The 26,892-nt window shown below is 42.5% G+C and overlaps 1 protein-coding gene across 13 annotated transcripts; it reads left to right on the top strand.

The window, feature by feature from the left end:
- The first annotated feature begins 425 nt into the window (after positions 1-425).
- On the top strand, positions 426-26,892 carry zgc:114041 (uncharacterized protein LOC574425 homolog). Of its 13 annotated transcripts, none has more exons than XM_052012303.1 (8): positions 426-524; positions 3,032-3,159; positions 8,874-8,932; positions 14,596-14,654; positions 18,871-19,137; positions 20,520-20,663; positions 22,871-23,674; positions 26,368-26,892. In XM_052012303.1, the coding sequence occupies exons 4-8, from the start codon at positions 14,642-14,644 to the stop codon at positions 26,622-26,624; spliced, it is 1,485 nt and encodes a 494-aa protein (XP_051868263.1). In that variant the 5' UTR covers positions 426-524; positions 3,032-3,159; positions 8,874-8,932; positions 14,596-14,641; the 3' UTR covers positions 26,625-26,892. The 13 variants fall into 13 exon arrangements, with proteins under 13 accessions (XP_051868263.1, XP_051868267.1, XP_051868261.1 ...); XM_052012307.1 differs by having other exon boundaries at positions 523-540; XM_052012301.1 differs by lacking the exon at positions 426-524 and adding an exon at positions 556-963.

Here is a 26,892-nt window from a genome sequence, read left to right as displayed (position 1 = left end):
TAAACACCATCCATGGAAATGTTGGCTGTTCCCATATTCACCTCATCAACCACCTCAGAAACCACAATGGAAGCAAGTCACAGGTGGATGGTCATTAAAACTTCTCTCAGAGGGTTGTGAATCTCTAGAATTCTCTGTTCCGGGGTGGTGGAGGCCAGATCATTAGAAATATTTAAGGTACAGATAGAAACATAGAAACCCTACAGTACAATTCAGGCCCTTCGACCCACAAAGCTGTGCCGAACATGTCCGAACAATAGATATTTATTCGGACATACAATGTCTGAAAATGTGCCGAACAATAGATATTTAAAATGTCGAGGAATTGAGGGTTATGGGGAACTGACTCAGAAGACGAGTTGACGCCAGTATAGATCAGCCCTGTTCATATTGAATAGAGGGGGCAGGCTTGAGGTGCCAAGTAGCCTACTCCTGCTTTTATTTCCTTGTGTTCTTGTGTATCCTCGATCCTAATGGACCGCCCAAGAAGAGTCTGTGCTATTTGATGCTGTGATACAAAGCAGGTAGAACCGAGGGGAGGTAATGAGCTGAGAATGAGAACTGAGGGGTGATAATGAACTGAAGACTGAGCGGCGTAATGAGCTGAGGACCGAGGGGCAGCAAGGAGCCGAGGAGTGAGGGGCAGCAAGGAGCCAAGGCCTGAAGGGCGGTAATAAACTGAGAATTAAGGGTTGTAACGAGCTGAGGGCAGTAACGAGGCTGTTGATTGTCTAATTCAAGTTGTGTTCGCTCACTTTTGTCATCACATGCATTGAAACAGAATTTGAAAACTCGTTAAAATAAGTACGATGATGTTACTCAAGGCTGGAATCGCAATAGTTAAAGCAAGAGCCGGATGAGTTGATTGGGGCCTTAACGAGTTCTGGATTGACACAGTCTGCTGACTTGTCCCGTCCACAGCAAAAATAAAAATCGCAGTGATGGCATCTGGTTGATGATAAGGTATCTGCTGAATATGAGTCAGTCATTCAAAGAAAGAACCCGACGTGAAAGCGAATTTACCAGGGAACTATTTCCTTGTCGTTTGTAACCGTTTCCCCAGGCCACTGAAATAAGTGGATGTGTTGGGGAACTTCATGCAGCAGTGAATTAGTGTGAGGGGAAATGTGAGCTGTGTGGAGAGACGCTCACAGGCCAGGGTGAATGACTCATGAGGGACCTTAAACTGGACAGATCTCGATAAGGAGAGAGGAGCGGGTCATTAATGTATGTCGTGTGTATGCCCTTTGGGACGGGTGGTTCTATTATAGCTCTTGGCGGCAGATTCTATTCCTGTGGTTGGTGGGTTGCTTATCTTTAAGTGTGATTCTTGTCTTCATTTTCCGCGCACGGGCGCGCTTATTTCGGGTTTGCTGTCTGGTTCCCTACAGCCCCGCGTTGGCTTTCTCCGTGCTGCCTGTGGTTTTCCTGGAAGCTGTGAGGCAGAAGCTGTTGTGCAGACACTGGGGATTCCAGTCGCTGCTTCCTATCTCGCTGCAGAGTAATTGTTGTCTCTCAGAAATACAAATCGAGCGAATGGGAGGCCGTCATTGTTGCAAACACGATGCATTCAGTTGTATTTTGCATTATTCAGGGATGCATTTACCATCTAACGCTTTGCAATACGGCTTGTGTGTTATTAAACATATTCCTTACTTAATTCCATTTAATCTGGCGAATCAATACAAACTCAGCTCTAGTGCGACATTTAAAGCCTAGGCCCAACAATGTGTGAATGCTCTCCCAAACCCAACCACATATGTTTTAACCCTTACTAAAATTTCGATTAAAATTTAAAGCCCGCGCACATAGAGTTAATAAATAGTATTTTGTATTCAATTTGTTCCTCGTTCGATTTTGAGAAACCAATCACATCTGTGCTTAAGTGTCACGTCCCAACTACACGAGCCCGCACAAGCCCAGAGCAAAAGGGAGTTGCGACGCCCTGGTAGCACTTGAGATAAAGCGAATGAGCAATGTTATTTTCTAACGTGGCTTGCATCGTTCTCCGGTTAGTGGAAGTATTTGTTCAAGGAAGTGTAAAATCTATCCTTCCTCGGATACTCACTTCCAGCGAAGGGCAGTGTGAGATGATGTGAAAATAATGTTGACGCATGGATCCTGTGCTCACTGACGTAATCACAATCCAGGAAACGGAAAACAGTCTAGTGAGAAAGCAGAGGAACCTGGATTGTGTTTACAGCCTTCCCTGTCCATCACAGCCTTCAAGTTCCTATCGAGACTAATCCCGTTTATCAGCACTCGGCCCGTGGCCTTCCATACCATGACATTTCAAGTGCTTGTTGTTAAATGTTGTGAGTGTAACTGCTTCCGTCTCTTCAGGTATATTAATAGGGGTATTTGTCTTAAAATAAGCTGAAAATAAGTATTTAATTGGAGGACAGTTGAATGTTAAAAAAGAAAAGTTGAAAAGAAAATTGTTTAAGGGGTTGAAAGAGGTTAGACACGGGGGGGTGGGCGGTGCACGGTAGGGTGACGGGGACCCCTATCTGTGCATTCAGTAGGTTGTTGAGCAATGGCACCATCTGATGCTGTGAACAGGTACTGCAAGGCAAAATTAGCACATTGGAAATTTGACATTCTTATTCCAGCACATGTATTCCGAGCACAATTACATTTCTTAAAAGATGACAATTTTTCCCCACAAATTCTATGTGCTTAACTGCTTAATTGAGATCTGTTCAATGTTTCTTTAAATGCATTTTTTTTACAGAATAGGTAAATTGAGTTTAAAATAAGAGGCTTTGCAATTTCAGGTCTTTATAAACACGTATGTCTCCTGTACATGGATGATAGTTCAGAGAGAGAATACGTGATGTCAGTGTGGAGTTGGCAGGACCCAATAAAATAATATTTGGTTCCAGATTCTTCACATCTGTCCAATATCAGTGGTGTTGCACTTCTGAGGAGTTCCTGAACTTTTGTTGTTTAAACCATAACTTGCCAAATATATTCTTTTCACTGATGTTAAAACTTTTGGCCTCATTGTGATTGTGATTGTCTTTGTCAGATTGTCCATCGTATTGTGGAGGTCCAGCTGCTGACTTGTAGGCAAATGGACTTCCTGGGGCTGTGTCCTTCTCTCCATCACCAGAACTGCAAATGTTTCTCAGCTACAATATATCAAAGCACTTACAGGTACTGGTCAGTAAACCTCACTCTATGTAAACTCCACTCAGCCAGCCAATTAAATGATAACCTTGCATCCTTGAAGTCAGACAACAGTTTTATTATGGGCGAGTCCCCTTTAGTATGTTCACGTCCTGATTTCTGATTCTAATGGATTGACAAATCAGGGAAAAATGTAATGCAGCCATCATTTTAAAATTAATTCATTAAATTCTTCAAAATCTGTGTTGATAACCTGTCATTGACTAAAAGTGAATGATGCAACACGTAATGTTGGAGATCTACTTCCTGAAGCTGTTTCTGATCCCACTGATAAATTGGAGTAGAATGTCTCCCTAAGTCACTCTACTGAATCATTGGACACAGTAGAAAGTGGACCCAAAATTAGGAAGTGGTTACAATGCAGAAGCACTATGATACTGCACCTTTTTTTTTAAAAAAAAAGGTTTTTTGATTTCAAAAACATCTATAAGTGTAGGCAATGGATGTGGATAGATGTCTTCACTGACTATAGAAGGACTGCATAAATCTACTGTGACGATGCTCCTTGCTGACTTGTAAGGAGGTCAGTTGGAAGCTAGTGACACACAGGCTTTAGCCACCTTGTATTTCTGCAGCTTTTGAGAGGTGCGGTGCTACACACCAAGTGTGTGTAGAACCATCTCCTGAAAACCTCTGCCCATGACTACGCAAAGTAGAAAAGGAGCAGTCAGGATGGTATTGAGAGCCTTGTGGCCAGGCACTGGGAGCACACAGAAGCCTTGTGTAAGCGAAGGGAGGAGTGCAGCACCTCACAAACCACCCATCTGTTTTCCACCCCCCCCCCCCCCCCCAAATCAGCCACCACCAGTTCCATCTGTGGCAAGGTCTGCAGTTCCCACTCTGGCCCCTTTAGTCGTTTCAGGACCCATTATACCAGTGGAAGCAAGTCAGAGTCATACAGTATAGAAACAGGCTCCTTGGCCCAATGTCCATGCCAACTAAGTTGCCTACCTGAGCTAGTCCTATTTGCCTGTGTTTGGCCCACTTCCGTTTAAACCTTGCTGCCTATCTGTGACCTGTCTAAATGCCCTTTAAACATTGTAATTCTACTCATCTCTAGAGTTTTCTGTGGCAGCCCATTCCATAAATCCTCTGGAAAAAGTTGCCCCTCCTGTCCCCTTTAAATGTTTTCCCTTCTCACCTTAAATCTATGCCCTCCAGTTTTAGACTCATCTACCTTGGGAAAAGGACTGTGACTATTCACTTTATCTCTGCCCCTCGTGATTTTGTGAACCTCTCGAAGGTCACCCCTTGATCTCCTGTGCTCCAGGGAAAAAGGCCCCAGCCTATCCAGTACATCCTTGTAACTTAAGCCCTCCAGTCCCAGTAGAAATCCTTGCGAATGTTTTCACACCACTTCCAGCTTGATGACATCCTTCCGATAGCTAGGTGACCAGAACTGCACACATGACTCCAGGTGTAGTGTCACCAACATCTTGTACAGTTGTAACATGACGTCTCAACTCTTGTTCTCAATCCCCTATACGATGAAGGCAAGCATGCCAAACACCACCTTCTCCACCTGTGTCGCCACTTTCAGGGAACTGTTTACTTGTACCCCTAAGTGTATCTGTCCTACAACATTCCACAGGGCCCCACCCTTTACTATGTAAGTCTTGCCATGTTTAACTTACCAAAATGCAACACTTTGCACTTATCCTCACTCCAAAGGCACTATCCAGGAAGATGTGTTGAAATTGCTCGTTTTATTTGAATTGTCCATGAGATGGGGCTGTGCGTTTGCATGTGCCCTAATTGGTATTTGATTCCAGTGAACGTGAAAAGGTGCAAACAGTGACCGATGCACTCAGCAGCTGGAAACCCTTAACCTTGAGACAGACTTTATGTAAATAAAACAACACAACTGAATCTGGTGGGGAAGCATTAACAGGGTGAAACAGAAATCAGCAATTTCTATATCATTTGTTGACGCATTTAGTCTTGTGATTTATGCTTTGCTCCACCCATGGCCTCTGCCCTTCTCTTCCTTGATTCCTTCTCCCAACGGAGTGGTTTCCTTCAATTGACTTGGTGACTAGAGTACCTGCTATAAATAGATTCATCTGATATCAGGCAGATTCAGAACTGGGTCACGTCCATTGTGTGCAGGATTTGGTTAATGCAACAGGCTCTGAGGTGATGTATAGTTGTTTGTTATCTGTTTACGGTGATACGGACAGTACTGATGGCAAGTACGAACACCTCCTGGGGTCAAAGTCCAGATTCAAATGCTGAGGGAATGCTGCACAATTGTAGGTGCTTTCCTTCCGAGGAGACATTAGTCCAAATCTGCCACTTTGACGGATGTAAAAGATCCTTTGGCATTACTTGAAGAGAAGCAGAGGAGTTTGCTATAGAGTCTGGCCTCAATATATATTCTTCAACCAGCATTAGTAATATAGATGATGTGGCTATTTATCACATTGCTGTTCACCTGAACTTACTGTGTTCTTGGAGAAACAAAGGACTGCAGATGCTGGAATCTGGATGAAAAACACGATGATGCTGGAGGAACTCAGCAGGCCAGACAGCATCCGTGGAGAAAAGCAGGCGGTCAACGTTTTGGGTCAGGACCCTTCTTCAGGACTGAAGATGGGGGGGGGGGGGGGGCGGAGGGGAAGCCCAATATATAGGAGGGAAAAGCAGAGCAGTGATAGGTGGACAAGAGGGGAGGTGGGGTGGGCACAAGGTGGTGATGGGTAGATGCATGTAAGAGATAGTGATAGGCAGATATAGGGGAGGAGGAGAGAGAGCAGATCCTCTGGGGGATGGGTCAAAGGTAAGAAGGTTACAAGGGGGATAGAAAAAAGAGGCTAGGAAAGGGAAGAAAAGAAGAGGCATGGTCGTTTGGCGGGGGGGAGGGGGGGTGCGGGCGGGGTGGAAATGGTTGTGGGGATTACCTAACATGGGAGAATTCAATGTTCATGCTGTTAGGCTGCAAAGTTCCAAGGTGGAAAATGAGGTGCTGTTCCTCCAGTTTGCGCTCAGAATTCACCTGGCAGGGGAGGAGGCTGAGGACTGACATATCAGTGACAGTGTGGGAGGAGGAGTTGAAGTGATTGGCAATGGGGAGATGCAAATCGCGGTTACAGACAGAGCACAGGTGTTCTGCAAAACAGTCACCTAGTCTGCGTTTGGTCTCACCAATCTAGAGGAGGCCACACTTACAGAACTGAATGCAGTAGATGATATTAAGGAAGGTGCAGGTGAATCTCTTTCTCACCTGAAAGTGGAAGTGGTGTGGGGGCAGGTGTTGCACCTATGGCAGGGGCAGTGGAAAGTTCCCGGGGTGGGAGCAGAATGGGTGGGGGGATGAACTAGGGAGTTGTGGAGAGAGTGGTCCCTGCAAAAGGCAGAAAGGGGTGCGGAGGGGAAGATATGCTTGGGAGTGGGGTCCCATTGGAGATATGCAACGAAGACGCAGGCATAGCTGGGGCCTGTGCGAGTGCCCATAGCTACGTCCTTGGTCTGTAGAAAATGAGAGGAATCGAAAGTGGTGTAGGGTGAGGACAGGTTCACCCAGGTGGAGGAGATTGTTAGTGGAAGGGGACTGGTTCTGTCTCTGGTCAAGAAAGAAGTGGAGGGTGCCAGCTATGGGCCCCAGCTATGCCTGCCTCTTCATTGGCTTTGTTGAACAGTCTCCGTTCCAAGCTGCCTTCAGCCCCATTCCTCAACTCCTTCTCCACTATATCGACGACTGCATTGGTGCCACCTCTTGGCACCCGTGCCGAACTTGACAATTTCATAAGTTTCACTGCAAATGTTCACCCTGCTCTCCAATTCACTTGGACTATCTCTGACACCACTCTCTCTTCTTCCTTGATCTTTCTATCTCCATCTCAGGAGATTCCTTATCCACCAACATCGTCTACAAACCCACTGACACACAGTTACCTCGATTACAGCTCCTCCCACCCTGCTTCTTGCAAGGACGCTATCCCTTTTTCTCAATTTCTCCACCTCTGCCGCATCAGCTCCCATGATGGGGCTTTCCACTCCAGGATACCTGAGATGTCCAACTTCTTTACTAACCGTGACTTCCCCCCTACTGTGGTCGAGAGAGCCCACACCTGTATCTCAGCCATTTCCCGCACCTCTGCTCTCACCCCCACCTCTCCCAGACCCAACAGGGATAGGGTCCCCCTTGTCCTCGCATTTCATCCTACCAGCCGACGTATCCAACACATCATTCTCTGCCACTTCCGCCATCTCCAATGGGACCCCACTACCAAGCATATCTTCTCCTCCGCACCCCCTTCTGCCTTTCGCAGGGACCACTCTCTCCACGATTCCCTAGATCACTCCTTCCTCTTCCCCCCCCACCAATCCTGCTCCCACCCTGGGAACTTTCCACTGCCCCTACACCACCTCCATCACGGGATCCAAACAGTCCTTTCAGGTGAGACAGAGGTTCAGCTGCACCTCCCTTAATATCATCTACTGCGTTCAGTTCGCTAAGTATGGCCTCCTCTACATTGGTGAGACCAAACGGAGACTAAGTGACTGTTTCGCAGAACACCTGCACTCGGTCCATAACTGCAATCTGCATCTCCCTGTTGCCAGTCACTTCAATTCTTCCTCCCACACTATCACAGATATGTCAGTCCTCTGCCTCCTCCAGGAGAATTCCAAGCGCAAACTGGAGGAACAGCACCTGACTTCTGTTTTGGAACCTTGCAGCCTAATGGCATGAACATTGAATTCTCCCACTTTAAGTAATTCCTCCCACCACCGCCCCCCCCCCACACACACACAAACCATGCCTCTTCTTCCCTCTCCTAACCTCTTTTTTTCTCCCCCCCCCCCCCCCTTTTTCCTCCATAACTTTGACCCATTCCCTGGTGGATCTGCTCTCCCCTCCTCCCCCTGCACCTGCCTATCACCATCTCTTACCTGCATCTACCTATCACCACCTTGTGCCCACTCTGCCTCCCCTCTTGTCCACCTATCACTGCTCTGCTTTTCCCTCCTATATATTGGGCTTCCCTCTTTCCTAACTTCAGCCCTGAAGAGAAGGGTGCTGACCCGAAATGTTGACCTCCTGCTTTTCTCCACGGGTACTGCCTGGCCTGCTGAGTTCCTCCAGCATCATGTTTTTCATTTTACTGTGTTCTCATTTTTCTACATTACATCTGTGACTAAACTTCAGAAGGACTTTCTTGTTTGTGAAGCAACTTGAGACATTGTGAGGAAATGAAGGAAATAGGATAAATGCAAATTAGTCTGTCTTTCTTTTGTCATGAACCAGCAACAAAAGAAACACACTGAGCATGATTCAGTGTTAAAAACTATTTTATTAATCACTACTTATGATAATACGTAAAATAAAAGTAAAAATGTTAGTATGTTAGAATTCAAGAATGTTAAACCTCAAACGTTAACCCCAAAACTAAACTCGTCGTGTGTGTGTGTGACAAAGTCCAAAACTCCCAGTTCCTGAATGGTTCTTAAAGTTCAGTTCCACAAGCCATAAGGTGAAACATGAGCAAGGGCTTCTTCAACAACCACCGTTGTCTGAAGATAAGATATAGATGTAGAAAAACATAGAGTACATACGAAATCCAAATGTTCCACGATGGAACCCAAACGACACTTCAGTGTTTACTCGGTAGTGACTTCCTCACCCCGAAAAGCATCCGAACCGTGGTCGTCCACTCACAAATACCTGTTTCCTTCTACAGGTCAGCAACAAAGTGAACTCCACCGGATTACTTCCAACTTCCATACATGGATTTCAGTGGTAAACACAGTTATTGTTTCTCATCCATCGATAGAGAAAACAAGCAGGCTGGTGTCTCTCTCCCTTCTCTCTCTCTCTTCTTCTTCTTCTTCAACAACGTCATTACGTCCTTTATCTTCTATTGACGTAAGCACGCCCCACACACACATACACACACACTCTCTATCTTAAAGGGACTTTCACTGAGTCCGTAACACCTCCCACCTAAAAAAAAATTTTCCCAAGAAAATTTTAACCGCGCATAGTTAGTAATGTTAATAATTATCATGCTACACAACTACAGACTATCAGATTAGTACAGATACATGTTTCCCATTTAACATCGGGAAAGACAATCAGCAATCACATTATCTTTGCCTTTAATGTGAGTTATCATGAGATCAAACTCTTGCAAAATTAAACTCCAGTTTAACAGCCTTCTGTTCTTGTTTTTGACTCGGCTCAGAAACACCAATGGGTTATGATCTGTATACACAGTCAATGGTTTCTGAGCGGTGCAAACATATACACTGAAATGTTGCAAGGCTAAAACAAGCGACAGTAATTCTTTCTCTATGGTGGAATAATTCTTTTGATGCTCATTAAATTTCTTTGAAAAGTAAGCTACAGGATGGTCAATATCATCAAGGTCACCCTTCTGCAACAACACAGCTCCTGCAGCTTCATCACTGGCATCTACTGCTAATGAAAATGGCTTTTCAAAGTCAGGTGTTCTGAGCACAGGATGGTAGCATAAAATGGCTTTCAGCTTCTCAAATGCTTCTTGACAAGAATCTGTCCAAACAAACTTTACTCCCTTCTTCTGAAGATTAGTTAGGGGAAGAGCAATATCAGCAAAATTTTTACAAAATTTTTGATAATATCCAACCATTCCCAAAAATCTTCTAACAGTCCTCGTACCTGTGGGAATAGGGAACTCAGATATTGCTTGAACTTTTGCCTGAACAGGAGCTTGCTTGCCTTGACCTACAACATAACCAAGATACGTCACAGTGGCATGGCCAAATTCACTTTTAGCCAAGTTAACTGTAAGGTTAGCCTTGGAAAGTCTTTCAAACAACCTTTCTAACGCAGAGATGTGATCTTCCCAAGTATCATTCCCAGTCACTAAGTCGTCAATGTAGGCATCTGTATGTTTTAACCCATGAATCACTGAATTAATCATTCTTTGAAATGTTGCCGGAGCATTTTTCATTCCAAATGGCAAAACATTGTATTCATACAATCCAGAAGGGGTTACAAAGGCTGAAATTTCCCTTCCTCTATCTGTTAATGGAACACACCAGTACCCTTTTAATAGGTCAATCTTTGTAAGAAATTTTGCCTTTCCCACTCTGTCTATGCAATCATCCACCCTAGGAATAGGGTAAGCATCTGACTTTGTTACAGCATTCACTTTCCTGTAATCTGTGCAAAATCTAACAGTTCCATCAGGTTTAGGTACAATAACACAGGGCGAACTCCAATTTGAAGTAGAATGTCTAATAATATCATTTTCCAACATGTATTTTATTTCCTGATCAACAAGTTTACTTTTTTCCACATTCATTCGATATGGGTGTTGTTTGATTGGTTTTGCATCCCCAACATCAACATCATGGGTAATTATCGATGTTCTGTTTGGAACATCTGGGAACAGATTTTTAAATTTTAAAATTAATTCTCTCATCTGTTGTTTTTGTGAAACTTGTAAATGGTCCAACTTCGTTTCAAGGTTCTCCATGATATTTTGGTTTTTCAGTTTCGATGGAACAATATTTGGTCTAAATTGGCCTTCCTCAACATCAACATCAGGCATTCTAGAAACAACCTTTTCACCATCCACCAAGGCCACAACTGAATCCCTCTCATAATAAGGTTTTAGCATGTTTACATGACAGAGTTGTGTTTTCTTGCGTCTATCTGGTGTTTTGATTATATATGTTAGATCAGTCACTCGAGATTCAATAACATAGGGTCCAGAAAAACGAGCTTGCAAGGGATTATTTTGGCTAGGGAAAAATACCAATACCTTTTGCCCCACTGCGAATGTCCTAGGCCGAGCACGTCTATCAAAATATGTCTTCATTCTTATCTGGCTTGTTTTCAGATTCTCTCTCGCTAGCTGGCAGACTCTCTCCAACCGAGTTTTAAATTTTTGGACATAGTCCAACAGACTCAAGTGAACTTCCTCATTAACCCATTGCTCTCTTAACAAATCCAAAGGTCCTCTCACCCTATGTCCAAACACAAGCTCAAACGGACTAAATCCGATTGACTCCTGGATCGATTCTCTAACGGCAAACAAAAGTAAATGGATACCTTCGTCCCAATCCTTTGTGTTTTCAAAGCAATAAGTCTTCAGCATATTTTTGAGAGTAGAATGAAATCTCTCCAGAGCTCCTTGAGATTCTGGGTGATATGCAGATGATACAATCTGCTTTGCTCCCAGCTCATAGACTATTTGTTGAAAAATTTTTGACATAAAATTACTACCTTGATCAGATTGGATTTCTTTTGGCAAACCAAACAAGGTAAAAAATTTTACAAGAGCCTTTGACACCGTCTTGGCCTTAATATTTCTAAGGGGTATTGCCTCTGGAAATCTAGAAGTGGCACACATGATGGTTAACAAATACTGATTTCCAGTCTTAGACTTTGGTAAGGGGCCAACACAGTCCACAATCACCTTCGAAAAGGGTTCACCAAAAGCAGGAATTGGTTTCAAAGGAGCCACAGGGGGTTTTTGATTTGGTTTACCTACCATCTGACATGTGTGGCAGGTTCGACAAAACATCACCACATCTTTTCTCAAACCAGGCCAATAGAATTGTTTCAAGATCTTCCCTACAGTTTTATTCACACCAAAATGACCACCCAAAGGCATACTGTGGGCCAGGTTTAAAATCTCATCCCTATAAACTTTTGGAACAACAACCTGATGAATAACTTCCCATTCCTCAGTAACAGGAACATGAGGAGGTCTCCATTTCCTCATTAACACTCCATTTTTGACATAGTATCCAGTTGGCACCTTTTCAATCTCCTCACATGAGAGAGCTTTTTCTTTCAATTCTGTCAACTCAGGGTCCTTTGTCTGTTCCACCATAAAATCCTTCCTCGACAAAGACAAATCTTTAAATTCAAGCTCACTGTAAGGATGTTGATCCTCCAGTGAAGACAGAAAAGTCTCAGATAAGGCATCAAAATTTTCTTCCTGTTTAGGACTGTCACAAGGAACTACATCAGACTGCACCGGACTGTCTGTCTTGGCTAATTCTTTAGCTCTAGCTCGAGTCACCGCACATGATGGGTAAACATCTGAATCATCCTCAGACTCATCAATCCTTGGTTTGGTTGTTAACCGTACCACAGGATCACTTTCTCCATTTGCAAGGTCATTTCCCAATAACAAAGAAACTCCTTCCACTGGCAAACTAGGTCTTATCCCTATCTCGACTGGTCCTTCTACGAACTTTGACTTTAAAATCACCCTGTGAAAAGGGACAGACATGGTCTCACCTGTAACGCCTCGTACTAGATTTACTTCACCAGTGTCACTTTCTTCACCAAAATTTAAAACACTGTCCAGCAAGAGAGATTGACTAGCCCCAGTATCTCTAAGAATTTTCACTGGCACCTGGGGTGACTCATCATTCAGTGAAACAAAACCCTCTGATACATACGAACGGAATTCCTTTCTCACCTCCTCCAACTTTTCCGCTTTTCCCTCTTGCAAGGACTGATCTTTAACAGCATCTCCTAAACCTTTTTGATTTTTAATTGCCTGAAAGCAAGCATTGGGCCCAGCTTCCTTCTTTTTCTTCAAAAGGGCACAATTAGATATCACGTGGCCAGGTTTCCTACAGTAATAACAAGTACGCTCAACAGGTTTCTCCAGCCCTGGCTTCTTTTCATCTTTTCCTTTTTGATTACCTCCCAATTTAATCTCTGGTTTACCTGGATTGTCTTTGTAACTCTTTTGAAAGGTTTTAGGTTGTCCCCATTTGGATTTATGGGTTAAAGCATAATCATCTGCCAACCTAGCAGTTTCTTGTAAAGTTTCCACTGCCTTTTCATTTAAATATGTTGTTAATTCAGCTGGAACACATCTTTTAAAGTCTTCCACCAGTATCAATTCTGTCAATTTATCGTAATCCCCATCTACATTTTTAGCCAGGCACCATCGTTCAAAACATATTCTCTTTCCATTGGCAAATTCCATATAAGTCTGATCTGCAGATTTCCTCAAGTCTCTGAATTTTTGTCTATAAGCCTCAGGGACCAATTCATAGGCCTTCAAAATAGCTTGTTTTACCTTGGTATAATCAGCTGCATCCTCAACAGACAAAGCAGAATAAGCTTTTTGAGCTTTACCTTTAATCACACTCTGTACCATAAGAGCCCATCCTTTCCTTGGCCAGTTTGAACTCACAGCAACCTTTTCAAAATGTTGGAAATACTGATCAACCTGATCTTCTTCAAACGGAGGGACTAATCGAACCTCCCTGCTGGCTGAAAAACCATCATCAGAATCAGATTCCGAACTCCTACGCTTCATTTGTAACTCATGCTGCCTCTGTTTCTCCTTCTCCTCACTATCCAGCTCCATCCTCTTCAATTCCATCTGCTTCATTGCTAGATCAGCCTCTATCTTCATCTGAGTTAGCTTTTGTTCAGTCTCTAATTTCTTTTGTTTGGCCTCTAATCTCTTTTCCTCTCGTTCAGCTTCTATCTTTAACTGGGTTTGCTCGCGTTCAGCTTCTATCTTTAACTGGGTTTGCTCTCGTTCAGCTTCTATCTTTAACTGGGTTTGTTCTCGTTCAGCCTCTATCTTTGCCAGCTGCACCTGTGCCTCAGAAATTGCTATTTCACTGCCAGGAAACTGTTTTAACACTTCCTTCTCAAACACCTTCTTTTCCACATAATGGCCAGCTATCAGTCTCTGAATATCTGCCTTTCTCATAGACTGCTTTACTTCTGTAAGGTTTAGCCTTGTAGCAATCTTTATCAGATCATCCTTTTTCGCCACCTCCAATCCCTTTTGGGTTGGTGACTCCAAAAATGCCTTAATATCCATCGCTGCTGGTTTCCACACACACAAGCCAATTAAAAAGAATTTATCAGACCTCCCTCAAAATCTTTGGATTGAATCCCGAACAAATCTCGTCAATCTGGGGTACAATCCCAGACGACACTCGTTAACCTTGGGAACTATCCCGGACGAGCCCCCAATTTTGTCATGAACCAGCAACAAAAGAAACACACTGAGCATGATTCAGTGTTAAAAACTATTTTATTAATCACTACTTATGATAATACGTAAAATAAAAGTAAAAATGTTAGTATGTTAGAATTCAAGAATGTTAAACCTCGAACGTTAACCCCAAAACTAAACTCGTCGTGTGTGTGTGTGACAAAGTCCAAAACTCCCAGTTCCTGAATGGTTCTTAAAGTTCAGTTCCGCAAGCCATAAGGTGAAACATGAGCAAGGGCTTCTTCAACAACCACCGTTGTCTGAAGATAAGATATAGATGTAGAAAAACATAGAGTACATACGAAATCCAAATGTTCCACGATGGAACCCAAACGACACTTCAGTGTTTACTCGGTAGTGACTTCCTCACCCCGAAAAGCATCCGAACCGTGGTCGTCCACTCACAAATACCTGTTTCCTTCTACAGGTCAGCAACAAAGTGAACTCCACCGGATTACTTCCAACTTCCATACATGGATTTCAGTGGTAAACACAGTTATTGTTTCTCATCCATCGATAGAGAAAACAAGCAGGCTGGTGTCTCTCTCCCTTCTCTCTCTCTCTTCTTCTTCTTCTTCAACAACGTCATTACGTCCTTTATCTTCTATTGACGTAAGCACGCCCCACACACACATACACACACACTCTCTATCTTAAAGGGACTTTCACTGAGTCCGTAACACTTTCAAAGCAGGAACTTGAAGAACTAGACGCACTAATTGCAAATATGAGAACGTGCATTCAAAGCCTTCACTTGAGTGACACTTAAAAGCAGGTAAGGTAGCACAGAGCATACAGGGAGAGGCACGGTAGTGTAGTGGTTAGCGCAACACTATTACAGCGCCAGCGACTTGGGTTCAATTCTGCCACTGTCTGTAAGGAGTTTGTATGTTCTCCCTGTGTCTGCGTGAGTTTCCTCTGGGTGCTCCAGTTTCCTTCCATGTTCCAAAGCCGTACGGGTTAGGAGCTGTGGGTATGCGATGTTGGCACTGGAAGAGTAGCGACACTTGTGGGCTGCCCCCACCACCACCACCCCCCCCCCCCCAGCACATTCTCAGTAACACAAAAAGACGCATTTCACTGTGTGTTTTGATGTACATGTGACTAATAAATATCTTATTTAAAGGTAAGAGCACTTTATATTTACCATAGGTTATGCTTGGATTGATTTTAATGGGTAGGGCTTAATAAAGCCGTGACTTGCATCATTTATTTGTAACACAACCTGAGGGGGAAAAGTTGCCCTTCAAAGTCCTACCCACCCTACACCCTGTAATTCTGTAGTCCTGACACCTCGGCAAGAAGCAATAGGAATGAATAGTCATCTTTAATTGTCAGAATTCTAGAAGGAGAAACTCTTGTTGTCAGTTTGGATTATCTACTGCATAGCAGAGGAGGTCATTCAGTCCATCAGGACTATGTTGATTCCCAGCTGACCAATCCTGTCAGAACCATTCCCCCCCACCTGAACTCGCCTATCACCTGCCTGCACATACTCCTCCCCCTCCCACCTTGTTACTCTGGTTTCTCCCCTCTTTTCGGTCCTGATGAAGGGTCTTGACTGGAAATGTGGACTGTTTATTTCTCTCCATAGATGCTGCTTGACCTGCTGAGTTCCTCCAGCATTTTGTGTGTTGCTCCAGATTCCAGCATCTGCAGAATCTGTCTCCCAAGAATGTCACAAATGTTTCAGGCATTTGTCCAATGTGATTAGCAACAGTGATGGCTTGTGACTTTGAGTCCGAGAATCAGGTTTATTATCACTGACATGAAATTTGTTGTTTTGTGGCAGCAGTACAGTGCAAGACCTAAAGATGTAAAAAAAAATTCTTAATCTTATTGTCATTGTTTTCACAAAGGCATAGATATTGAGGATCTTTCTGTTGTGGATGACAATTAATGTATTATTACTACCACTTGTACTGAGGTATAGTGAAAAAGTTGTCTTGCATACCATTTGTACAGATCAATTCATTACACTGAGGTAGTACAGGGTAGAAACAATAACAGAATACAGTAAAGTGTCACAGCTACAGGGAAGTGCATTGCAGGTAGACAATAAGGTGCAAGATCAAACAAGGTAGATTGTGAGGTCAAGAGTCCATCTCATTGTATACGGGAACCGTTCAATAGTCCAACTGTGGGGTAGAAGCTGTCCTTGAGCCTGGTGGTATGTGCCCTCTGGCTCCTGTATCTTCTGCCTGATGGGAGGGGAGAGAAGAGAGAATGACCTGGATGGGTGGGGTCTTTGATTATGCTGGCTGCTTCACCAAGGCAGTGAGAGGTATAAACAGAGTCCATGGAGGGGAGGCTGGTTTCCGTGACACGCTGGGCTGTGTCCACGACTCTCTGCAGTTTCTTGCGGTCCCGAGCAGAGCAGTTACTGTACCAAGCTGTGATGCATCCATATAGGATGCTTTCTAAGGTGCATTGATAAAAGTTGGTGAGTGTCAAGGGGTTATTGCCAAACTTATTTAGCCTCCTGAGGAAGTAGAGGCTCTGGTAAGCTTTCTTGGCCGTGGCATCTACGTAGTTGGACCAGGACAGGCTATTGGTGATGATAATTTAGAATTCAGGAATTTTACCTTTGCTAAGGCAAAAATGGGTAAAACCCATGGAGTCAGGGTGTATAATGGGCAGCTGATCGTGTAATGCCCAGTGGATAGCTCAGCTAAAGGTGAATTATCTGAGGATTTGTAAAATCAAATTTGAATCTTTGAGTTGGAGGTTGGTGAGTCTGAGTGTGGTTCCCCTTAGTGGTGGGGCCTTAGACAATGTTTTGGAACTAGAGTTGAGTCATCGTTGATGGAATTTGGGAAACACTTTGTGTAACGGATAGTGGAAGAGTGAAACTCTCCTGCATGCAGAACGTGGCTGAAGGTGACTTTAATAATTTGAAAGCTGAAATGGATAGAATTTTGCTCGACTGGGATACAGAGGGATGCAGAGGCAAAGTGGGTGGATGGAATTTGGACCCTAATGAATGGTGGACCAGCCTCCAGCTACGTGACCTCCCCTAGTTTTCCCAGAAGGAAGGGGAGGAAGTACGGCAAAATTGTGTCTGATTGCTAGCCCAGTGCCTGAATGATGACACCATTCCATTGAGTAAGTCCATGCTTCCTCTGCAGGCCTTCCCTGGTGGAAAGCTGAAGAGCAGAATGTCAGGTACGTCTGGCCCCACCTTGCAGCCCATTCATGTTGCACTACCAAAAGTATCCTCTGCTCCATTAATAACTCCTGCCTTTGAGGCTGAATATGCTGCTTGGTTTGCTGAGTGGCCCAGGAGTGCAAGGTTCTTATCTTTTACCTCTTGGAAGAAGGTGCCATCAGAGAAGCCTATTGGACTCCTATTGCCTGCTGCCCTAGACTAGTGCCTAGTGGAGACAGCTCACCCTGTTACAGACATTCCCTCTGTTCCACCATCTTCTCTATTAAAGAGAGGAAAGAAGTTTGTCTATTTTTCAGTTCTGACAAAAGGACTTTGACTGAAAAGGGAACGTGTCCCTTTTGTATTTCTATCTCAATGCCCTCATTCATCTATCAACCAGATTGTTTCCATAAACACCTTTTAATCACCTCAGTAACCCTGGCCTTGCCTATCAATTATATTTCCTTTCCTGTCCATCCTTCTTTCTCTTCCCTCCTTTTCACCACCCCCCCCCCCCCCCATCTCTCTATAACCTGTTTTCTCATTTTTACCCATTCTGATGAAGGGTCTTTAACCTGAAACTTTAGCTCTGTTTCTCTTTCCACAAATGCTACCTGACCTGCTAAGTGTTTTCAGCATTTTCTGTTTTGATTTTGGGCATCTGCAGATTTCTTTTTGAATGTCAGTCACTTTTTCAGACCTATCTAAAGAGCAGTTCATTTGGAGGAGTTTCCCCAGGCAAAATGAAGTTATTGTCTGCATGAAAATCAGAAACTTGCAGATGCTGAACAAATCAGGTTCTGATGAAGGGTCTCTGACCCTGAAGTGTTAACACTTTTTCTCTTTCCACAGATGCTGCCTGACCTGTCAAGTTTTTCCAGCATTTTCTGTTTTTTACTTCAGATATCCAGCATTTGCAGTGTTTGTTTTTGATTTTCATTTACAATTGGTACCTACCTGGGGATGATGATGTAAGTGAGGGATGCCTCCAGGTTATTTGAGATTTTCAGACCACTTGGCATCTGCTCCCAGCTTCAGACAGTGCCGTGCTATTGAGTATTGAAGTAGGACTTCCAAAGCTTCTTGGCATTGTTGCACAGAAGCTTCCTGGAAAGTCAAAACGCAGTAGGTCAGGGCACATCTGTGGGAAGAGCTTTTCTTCCTGTTCAGTGTTTCCAGCCGATTCCTTTTTTTCTTTTAGATTTCCAGGTCCTGCAGTTTGTTTGATATTGAATTCCTGGAAAAAATATGGGTTTGGTGGCAGGGGAGCATGCCTAGGGGCAGGAGCACTTAAAGTAATGGTGTTAACGCATGAAACTTGTGTGCAAACCCTTCAGTGAGCAGTATGAATTTACAATGTAACTGGATCATCTCTGGCATTAAGGAGATTTCAGGCCTGTATTATTTAACTGAAATAAAAATAATTAATGCTGAAAATCAGAAATATGTTAAGGTGACCCAGCACCTAAAGTGAAAGATGTCGTGAGTCAATGCTCCATTAGTATTAGTTCAACAGAACTAAATGATAAGCTCACACTTGTTTGTATTTAATAGGTTCAATGGAAGTTGCAACATCAGAGGAACTTGAAGCTGCTGACTGTCCTATCAAGGAACAAGATAACAGTGCTCCCACCCAGAAGTACAGTGATGGTGGCTACGGATGGGTGGTTTTAGCCTCATGCTTCATTACAACAGGGCTGACATCGAGCTTTGTGAGATCATTTGGAATCTTTTTCCTTGATATCCAGAAGTACTTTGAAACACTTGCCTTTAAGGTTTCCTGGATCAATGCAATTACCGTGGCAGTGTTTCATTTGAGCTGTAAGTGTCAGTCACTGATCTGCGTAATGTAATTGTCGTAATGCTGTTTTCCCTCTGTCAGTGAATTCCTGTGAAAATAGCAATGAAGTTTTCAGTGAAGAAAATATGGGGGCTACAGTTAGGAGCTAATGTCAATTTGAATAAATGTTCATACCTGGGGATATTTTTCGATAGTTCGTGTCTGCTTCAAAAGCCAGCTGGAGCTGACTAACAGCCAGCTGTGCTTTGGCAACACCCGGGTGTTGGAGTCCTTGCAAGCTCAGCCAAACACGGAGGTGTGAGAAGATCTAGTCAGATGGCGCATTGGACACCACTATTAGAATTTTATTTGACCCTCATCTTTACACCAGGGAGAGTTAGCATTAGAATGGTGATGTTATTTTTTCCCACCATGTCGAATGACTAGTAGGTGCAGGGAAGCTTTTGAGTTTTGAACTGTGTCCAACTGCCAGATACTTTTAAATGCAGTTCACAAAGCCCTTGATAACCAGCAAGCTGAGGCCTACTTCAGAACTTGAAGCCTGTCCCACTTCATGGAACACCTCTCAGGTGTGGAGACTCTGCTTCCCCAGCTCTCCACATCCAGAGTGTGTAGGTCTGGGCAGGAAATTAGCCTGGTAGTGAGTCCAGGCAATAGGCCTAGTCCAGCACAATCCAGCCTAGTGATTTTTATTACTTTTTTTGTTTCATTTTTAAAAAGATTTTTTTTAAAACAACAGAGGAGGCCATTCAGCCCATCAACTCTATGCCAGCTCAGAGCAATCCCATCATTCCTATTCCCCCACTTATTTTCTGTAACTTATTTTTCTCATTTCCACTGATACTCCCCTGAGTCTGCTGCCACCTTCCTGCACCAGGGCTAGTTTTGCAGTGGCCAATTTATCACATCATTAGGATTTGGAAGGAAAGTAGCAGAAACTCATGCAGTCATGAGGAGAACATGCAAACTCCACACGGACAGCACCTAAGATCAGAATGGAGCCATTTTGCCTTCAAGTTGATGCATCCCTTTTTTTAAAATGGAAGTATTCAAAAACAGTACTTGTTGCAAGGAAAATTGGGGACATATGACCATGATCTAGAAAATAAGTACTCCTTTTTAATGTTTCTCTTAATACATCTTGGATATGTTAATGATAAGAATGAGATTAGACTGATACTAAAGCAGAGAAGTATATCAGTGAGACCCAATGATTAAAGTGACCTGTAATCTTCTGAAATAGTTCATGTTTGCACTCCTTATTAATCCTCAGAAACTTAGTTAAGTTGATCGTTAGTAATCTTAAATTTTATTCTTAATTTTAAACTCATGCAAAATTATTGCCTCATAGTTATTTTAGGGAAAGCATTGCTACGTAACTGTTTATTTGTTGTTCCTGCAGCCCTGTTAGCCAGTGCACTCCATCTCAAGCTGTCCCACAGAGTCATTGCCATGATCGGTGGGATACTCTCCATGCTAGGACTGCTCCTCGGATCCTTTGCCTTCAGTCTGAACTGGATGTATTTCACTACAGGTTTTCTCTTGGGTAACTGAATGAGTTAAACTTGCATTAGTGGCTTTATGAATAAACCTGACATTCAGATGACAGCTAGGGAACAATCCCATTGCACTATGTCATTTGAACTCCTTGACACTCAGGTTGATAATAAACTTGTAACTCTTGCTGAATCCTTTATCATATGTTGATATAATTGATTTTTTTGTCTTCATTAACTTCAGTTGGATTTAAGTTCCAATGCTTTTTCAAAATTTCATTTGTGGGACGCAGGGTGTCACTGATATGGCCAACATTTATTTCCCATCTCCCATTGCCCTGGAGTGGGGGTAGTGAGTTACCACCTTGAATCAATGCAGTCCACATAGTGAAGGTGCTTCCACAGACAGTATGAAGGAATGTCATGTATTTCATGTGACTACATTTCCAAGTCAAGATGATGTATGGCACAGAGGGGTGCAGGAGTTGGTGCTCCCTTGCTGCTGTTACTGATATCGTCCTTCTAGGTCTATATTTGGACTGAGGTTGTAATTAAATCAGCAGCTGAATAATTCTGGTGGAATCCAAACTAAGTATCTTTGAGCAGGTGAATGCTACTTGTTAGTGATGTTGACGACATTGATAACACTAACCTTCATTTTGCTGATAATTGCAAATGAACTGATTGGGTAGAAAATGGCCATATTGGATTGTTCCTCTTCTTTGGGAAGAGGACTGTCCTAAACTTTGTCAGGTAGGTACCAATGTTGTATCTCTGTTGGAACAGTTTTGCTGGTGGTGTTCTTTATTTCTGAAGCACAAGTCTTCAGAACTACAAGTGGCTGGCCTGTGCCCTTGGCTGTATCTATTGTGGTAAGTGTTTATTATTGTCAAGTGCAGTGAATCTGACTAGCGGAAGATTGGCTTCTATTATGGTGTGGACCTCAAAGACAGAGAAATAGCTGATTTTTGTGCTGAAGATGGCACTTGGCACTTTAACACTGGGCTGTACCTTCAAGGAACCACCACCTCCTCGTGTTTAGTTGTTTAATCACCCACCACATTTACCTGCATGTGACTAGATGTGACAGTTCTTTGATTTTTATCCATTGTTTGGGGAAATTGCTTGGCTCTTTATAAAATTCTGCTTTAGCTGTTTGGCTCAAAATTAGTCTTGTGTTGTAGAGTCAAGAGAGTGGACCATTGTGTTGGGTTCCCCTGCTGTTCATTGAACCAACAGTGGTCTGGCTTGATAGTTATGGTGATGCGAGGGACGTATTGTTCCTTGTTATTATTAGATTGTACTGGAATACAGTTCTACTGCTGATGGTTCACAGTGCCTTATGGATGCCCAGTTTTGATCTCTGGATCTATCCCATTTAGAATAGTGATAGTGTCATGTAGAGTGAAGATAGAACTTTGTCCCCATTGGATTGTGCAGTGATCATCACCATCAGCACTGTCATGGACAGATACATTTTGGACATGTAGATTAGTGAGGTCAAATAGATCTTTGCCTAATGTTGGTTCTTTCGCTGCAAGGCTGGCAGCTATGTGCTTTATGTCCAACTGTCATCAGATCCTGATCAAGTTAAGCATGAAATACTGTGCAGAGTGCTGGTTACTGACACATAGGGTGACATTTAGTCCCATGGCTAAATGTCACTATGTTTTAGAGACACTTAGGCAAAGCATAGAAGGATATGGACCTAGTGCAGGCAAATAAGATTAGTGTAGATAGGATTTGCCCTGTATGTGGATATAATGGGGTGATGGGCTGGTTCTGTTCTGTACGACTCTATAATTTATTGCATAGAGGAGTCAGAAGTCTGATTATTGGTATGTAAATCCACTAGTTTGAGGGGGAAGAAAACTTGAGACTTTTCAATGTTGAGAGGTGGTCACTAATAGATGACTTTATAGGAGATGCATTAAAACAATAAATAGTATGGGCAAGTTAAATCTGGAACACTCCTTCACACTAACTATTTGCATTAGGGTATGGGGAATGCGTCCAAATTAGAGATGACCTTATTTAGGGCTGTCAGGAGGTTCTTCAGAAACTTGACTGGCCCATGTATAGACTGATGGGGCAAAAGTGTAGAAACCAATATTGTAGGATCTTTCTGGATTATGACCAGGTATCCTTTCTAAGCTTAACGTATATTTGTCCAATTACTTTGAATTTCCTGATCTGTCACTTGTGTTTTAGTTTACAAATCTGCTAAATGGATTCTGTTTTTTAAATTTTTCTTCAGGTTTGGGGAATGGATTTGCTTGGATTTCCTCTGTAAGCCTGATCAATCAGTACTTCACGGATCGGAGGCCATTAGCAAATGCCCTCTCTAGTGCTGGAGAATGTGTCTTCCTCTTCATCCTAACACCATTCCACCAGTGGCTTATCGACTCTATGTCCTGGCAACAAGCATTGATGATCATTTCGGGAATCCACCTGAACATCTGTGTCTGCGGAGCTCTAATGCGGCCCTATCATTTACAGAAAAAATGTCAAAATTCTGCATCATCATTTGCCGCCACTTTTAGAAAAGATTCATGTTGCAAAAGTCTGGAGCATGAGAAGATATCTGCTTCTTTTATAGACTTGACTCTTCTGAAGCAGCCAAAGTTCATTTGTATGATCTTCTTTGGGGTTTTCTCTGTGCTGGGCCTATTCATTCCTCTCATCTATTTAGTTCCTCATGCTCAAGACATTGGGATTGAGGATTTAAAAGCAGCTCTTTTGATGTCTTGCTGGTCAGTAGCTGACCTCATTGGAAGACTCGGATGTGGTTGGTTTGCCAACCTGCGGCTCTTGAAATCAATCCGCCTTGCAGTGATAATGACTACTGCTTTAAGTGTGATTTTATTGCTTTTCCCATTAGCTAAGAATTATACCTCACTTGTCATCTTCAGCTGTGTATGTGGATTCTTCGTTGGGACCACAATGGCCCTTCTTGTCACACTAATAACTGATGTGCTGGGAGCTAACAAACTGAGCAGTGCACTTGGGCTGATTATGTTCTTCAGGACTATTGGGTGCCTTATAGGTCCACCCTTGGCAGGTAGTATTCTTCAATATTTGCACTTACTCTGCATTAGTTCTGTATCTGTGATGACAAGTGGTTAAAGGTTAAGGGGTTATTGTTGCTTTAAAAATGCTTCTCATTATCTTTTCTTGCACAAACATGTTATTGACATTGCTGCTGTAGATGCTGGTTTTATTCCTGCAGTAACTTTGTACCACTGGTGATTTAAACCATACAGTTGCTTTATATCCAGATAACCTTTTACCCATAGAAGCTAGTTGTCACCTGACCATATAGGTGTTTTGAGAAATTAGTTCAGACCTAATGCTTGTACAGTGAATACAGTTGCTATTCATTTAATCTAGATGGCAATCTTACTCATTGCTATGTATTAAAAGGTATGTGATTGGCTTTGATTGCTGGAGAACATGTACTCCACCTTGGCAGACAAGAAAGGAACCTTTTAAATTTTGGATTGGAAGATTGTGAGACATGCTACAGGTGACACAAAAATGACTAATGTGGACTAGATATCAAAAAGTCTCACGTGCATTACCCTGTCACAACTTAACCCAAAACCATAGTTTAAAATATCTACAGCAGGCCATAAGGATTTCAGTTAGTATCTGTAAAAAGAAACATCTGGAACTATATCTGGCATTTCCAAGCTGGATGATCCTCTTGAATTATGAACCTGGTGAGTTGTTTTGCACCTGGTTGCAGCATTTGCAAATTAGTATGGTTTGAAACCTTGGGTGCAAAGATTAAATACTGTGGTTTTTAAAAAAAAATATTCCTTTTTTTAAAAAAAATGCTCTTGATAACATGCTCATGATTCAACAGTGAGTTGTCACCAATGTAGCCAGAAGGAATGTTGAAAATTGCCATGGTTGTCATATTCTAATTGGAAAACTACTCTTTCACAGATACAGAATCAATCTGTTATTCATACCCTCCTGGCATTAATTGAACATTTACTGACAAGGGGATTTTCCTAAACATTTTTAATTCCTGGATGGACAGTTAGATGCAACATAAAATTCTCATAGGTTTAACAGAGCTGAAGCACTCTAGGATTACATCTAAGTATAGAGGACTGTCGAAATTTATTTCTCTCGAATTTTAGTTTCAGTTGAAGTTGCCTAGTCAGTAATTGCCATTCTATTTATCCTTATGAGCTGTTAAGTTTCAATATTTAGTGAGCAGGAATTGGGGATTGAGTGTAATATCAACAGTTATTTGTTCTTTGTAATATTAAAGATGTGGAGTGTTTGAGATTTTAATCTGTATCAAGATCTGATTAGTCAGTCCAATAATGTATGGGAAATAAAAACAAAATGATGGGGTAGAATTCCAACTTCCCCTGGACCAGTCAGTGAGTTAAGCTTCCTGAACATAATTATTAACATCCTGCTGATTTACCTGAATTGAATTTTAGAAAAACTGAATTTTTGCAGATGCCCTAAAGCTTTACCACAATTTTTGTGCTTTCCAGTATAACCTGTTTATGGAAGAATAGAATCCTCAAAAATTCAACACACACAATCCATTTCAGATGATAAATCTAGTTATCTTTTTATGAAGCATATCAACATGGGAACTACATCACCAAAATTGACTTTGCTTACAACCACCAACCCTTCCTTTCCCTTCAGAGGCCTATTACCACCACTAGAAGTATAGCCATTTATTTATCAGCCGTCATATAGGAACTCCTCCTGAACAGCAAAGTGGGCAATGTTACTGAACATTCAGTGTTCTATAGATGAAGAGTTTTAGCACAAGTGCTCATTGCTCCATAAGACGGTCATCATGGACACTGTATGTTAGATTTAAGATTAGCTTTTGAGCTGCTGATATACCAAAAGGTGCTTGGCTTTCATGTGACATAAGACCTTTGCAGAATACTTTGCTGCATTCAGTCATCTCAATTTCCATTTGTTCATTGCCACATTGTAGGTTCTCCATTTAATCTGAGTCCTTGCGTAGATGAAATAAAACCTGAAGATCCAGAATCTACTCAGGACATCAGTCTGCACTGACGAAACATTAACTGTTTCTCGCATAGATTCTATCTGACCTGCTATGTTTCCAGCATTTTCTGTTTTTATGTCAGAAGTGCAGCACATGGCATTATAGGCTTCTGCCTCCTATAAATGGATAGTGAGCATGGAACTAGAGGTGGGACCTTCTTCCTGAAACCACTTCAGCACTTTTCACAAGTGTATGATGTATGAGCTAAAACAAATTCCATTTTTTTGCATGCCTAGGAAGTTCAAGTTATGAAGTGAAACTTATGGACATGCACCTTGCACAAAAGTTTAGTTAGCACTGAAACTTTGGCTATGTAGACTCAACCTCCTGAACCTCTTCCCTAACTTCTACTCCACCTCTGTACCTTTTTAAGACCTGTATTAAAATTTGCCTCTTTTGAGAAAGCTTTTGATCACTTGTATGGTATCTCATTTTGTGACTCAGAGATGGAATGTTTCCTGATATTGCTCTTGATACTCCCCTCGGGAGGTTTTAGTATGTTAAGGCCACTCTATAATTGCTTTAAAACGTTGCAGTGATATGTCATAATGAGAGCTGTTACAATGGGAGTTTAAAGTGAGGGAATGTATTTAACAGACAAGAATAGATGACTAAGAATTTTCCCAGCTGCATCTGGACAAAACAGAAAACTAGTTTATTTTGGACTGGTGGTTACTTTGTTTATTCTGTTACAGGGTTACTGGTGGACTGGACCGGAGTTTACAGCACTACGTTCTTTCTTGCTGGAGGAGGGATGTTGATTGCAAGTTGCTTTCTCATCCCAATTGACTACTACTTGACTTGTGGACAGAATTCCATTCAAGACACAGGAAGGGAGATGGAAACTTTTATTTCTCAAGGCCAATCTCAGGAAGAAGCAGAGAAAGAGAAACTTGGCAGCGACAGAACAGAAGATTCAGCATCGGAACTAACAAATGCAGTGTCTGAATGAAGGTCAATGCAATGTTTAGATTTTCCCTTTGGATGAACCTCCCTTTGGGGAATCGACTTCCCTTGTAACTCAGTGGACAATACATCAGTACGCAAAAGCTTGCAAGTTCCATGAAATGTATTGAAGCTCAGATCACCAGTTTGTCATGGGTTTTCAGTAAGTGCCTTACACATGATTTTAAAGATCAATTATCTTATGGCTTCAATAAAGCAGATGTTTTTTGTGGGGGGTTGGGGGATTTTTTTTCATCATCCCCCCCCCCCCCCCC

Source organism: Pristis pectinata, chromosome 3, assembly GCF_009764475.1.
Source record: "Pristis pectinata isolate sPriPec2 chromosome 3, sPriPec2.1.pri, whole genome shotgun sequence".
Lineage (NCBI taxonomy): Eukaryota > Metazoa > Chordata > Chondrichthyes > Rhinopristiformes > Pristidae > Pristis > Pristis pectinata.
Note: the sequence above shows the minus strand (reverse complement) of the source record. Positions and strands in the feature narration are given on the sequence as shown.

Coding starts and splice junctions, on each gene's coding strand:
- zgc:114041 (XM_052012303.1), top strand. Junction 19,138..20,519: donor GGCAGTGTTTCATTTGAGCT/GTAAGTGTCAGT, acceptor TTGTTCCTGCAG/CCCTGTTAGCCAGTGCACTC. Junction 23,675..26,367: donor TATAGGTCCACCCTTGGCAG/GTAGTATTCTTC, acceptor ATTCTGTTACAG/GGTTACTGGTGGACTGGACC.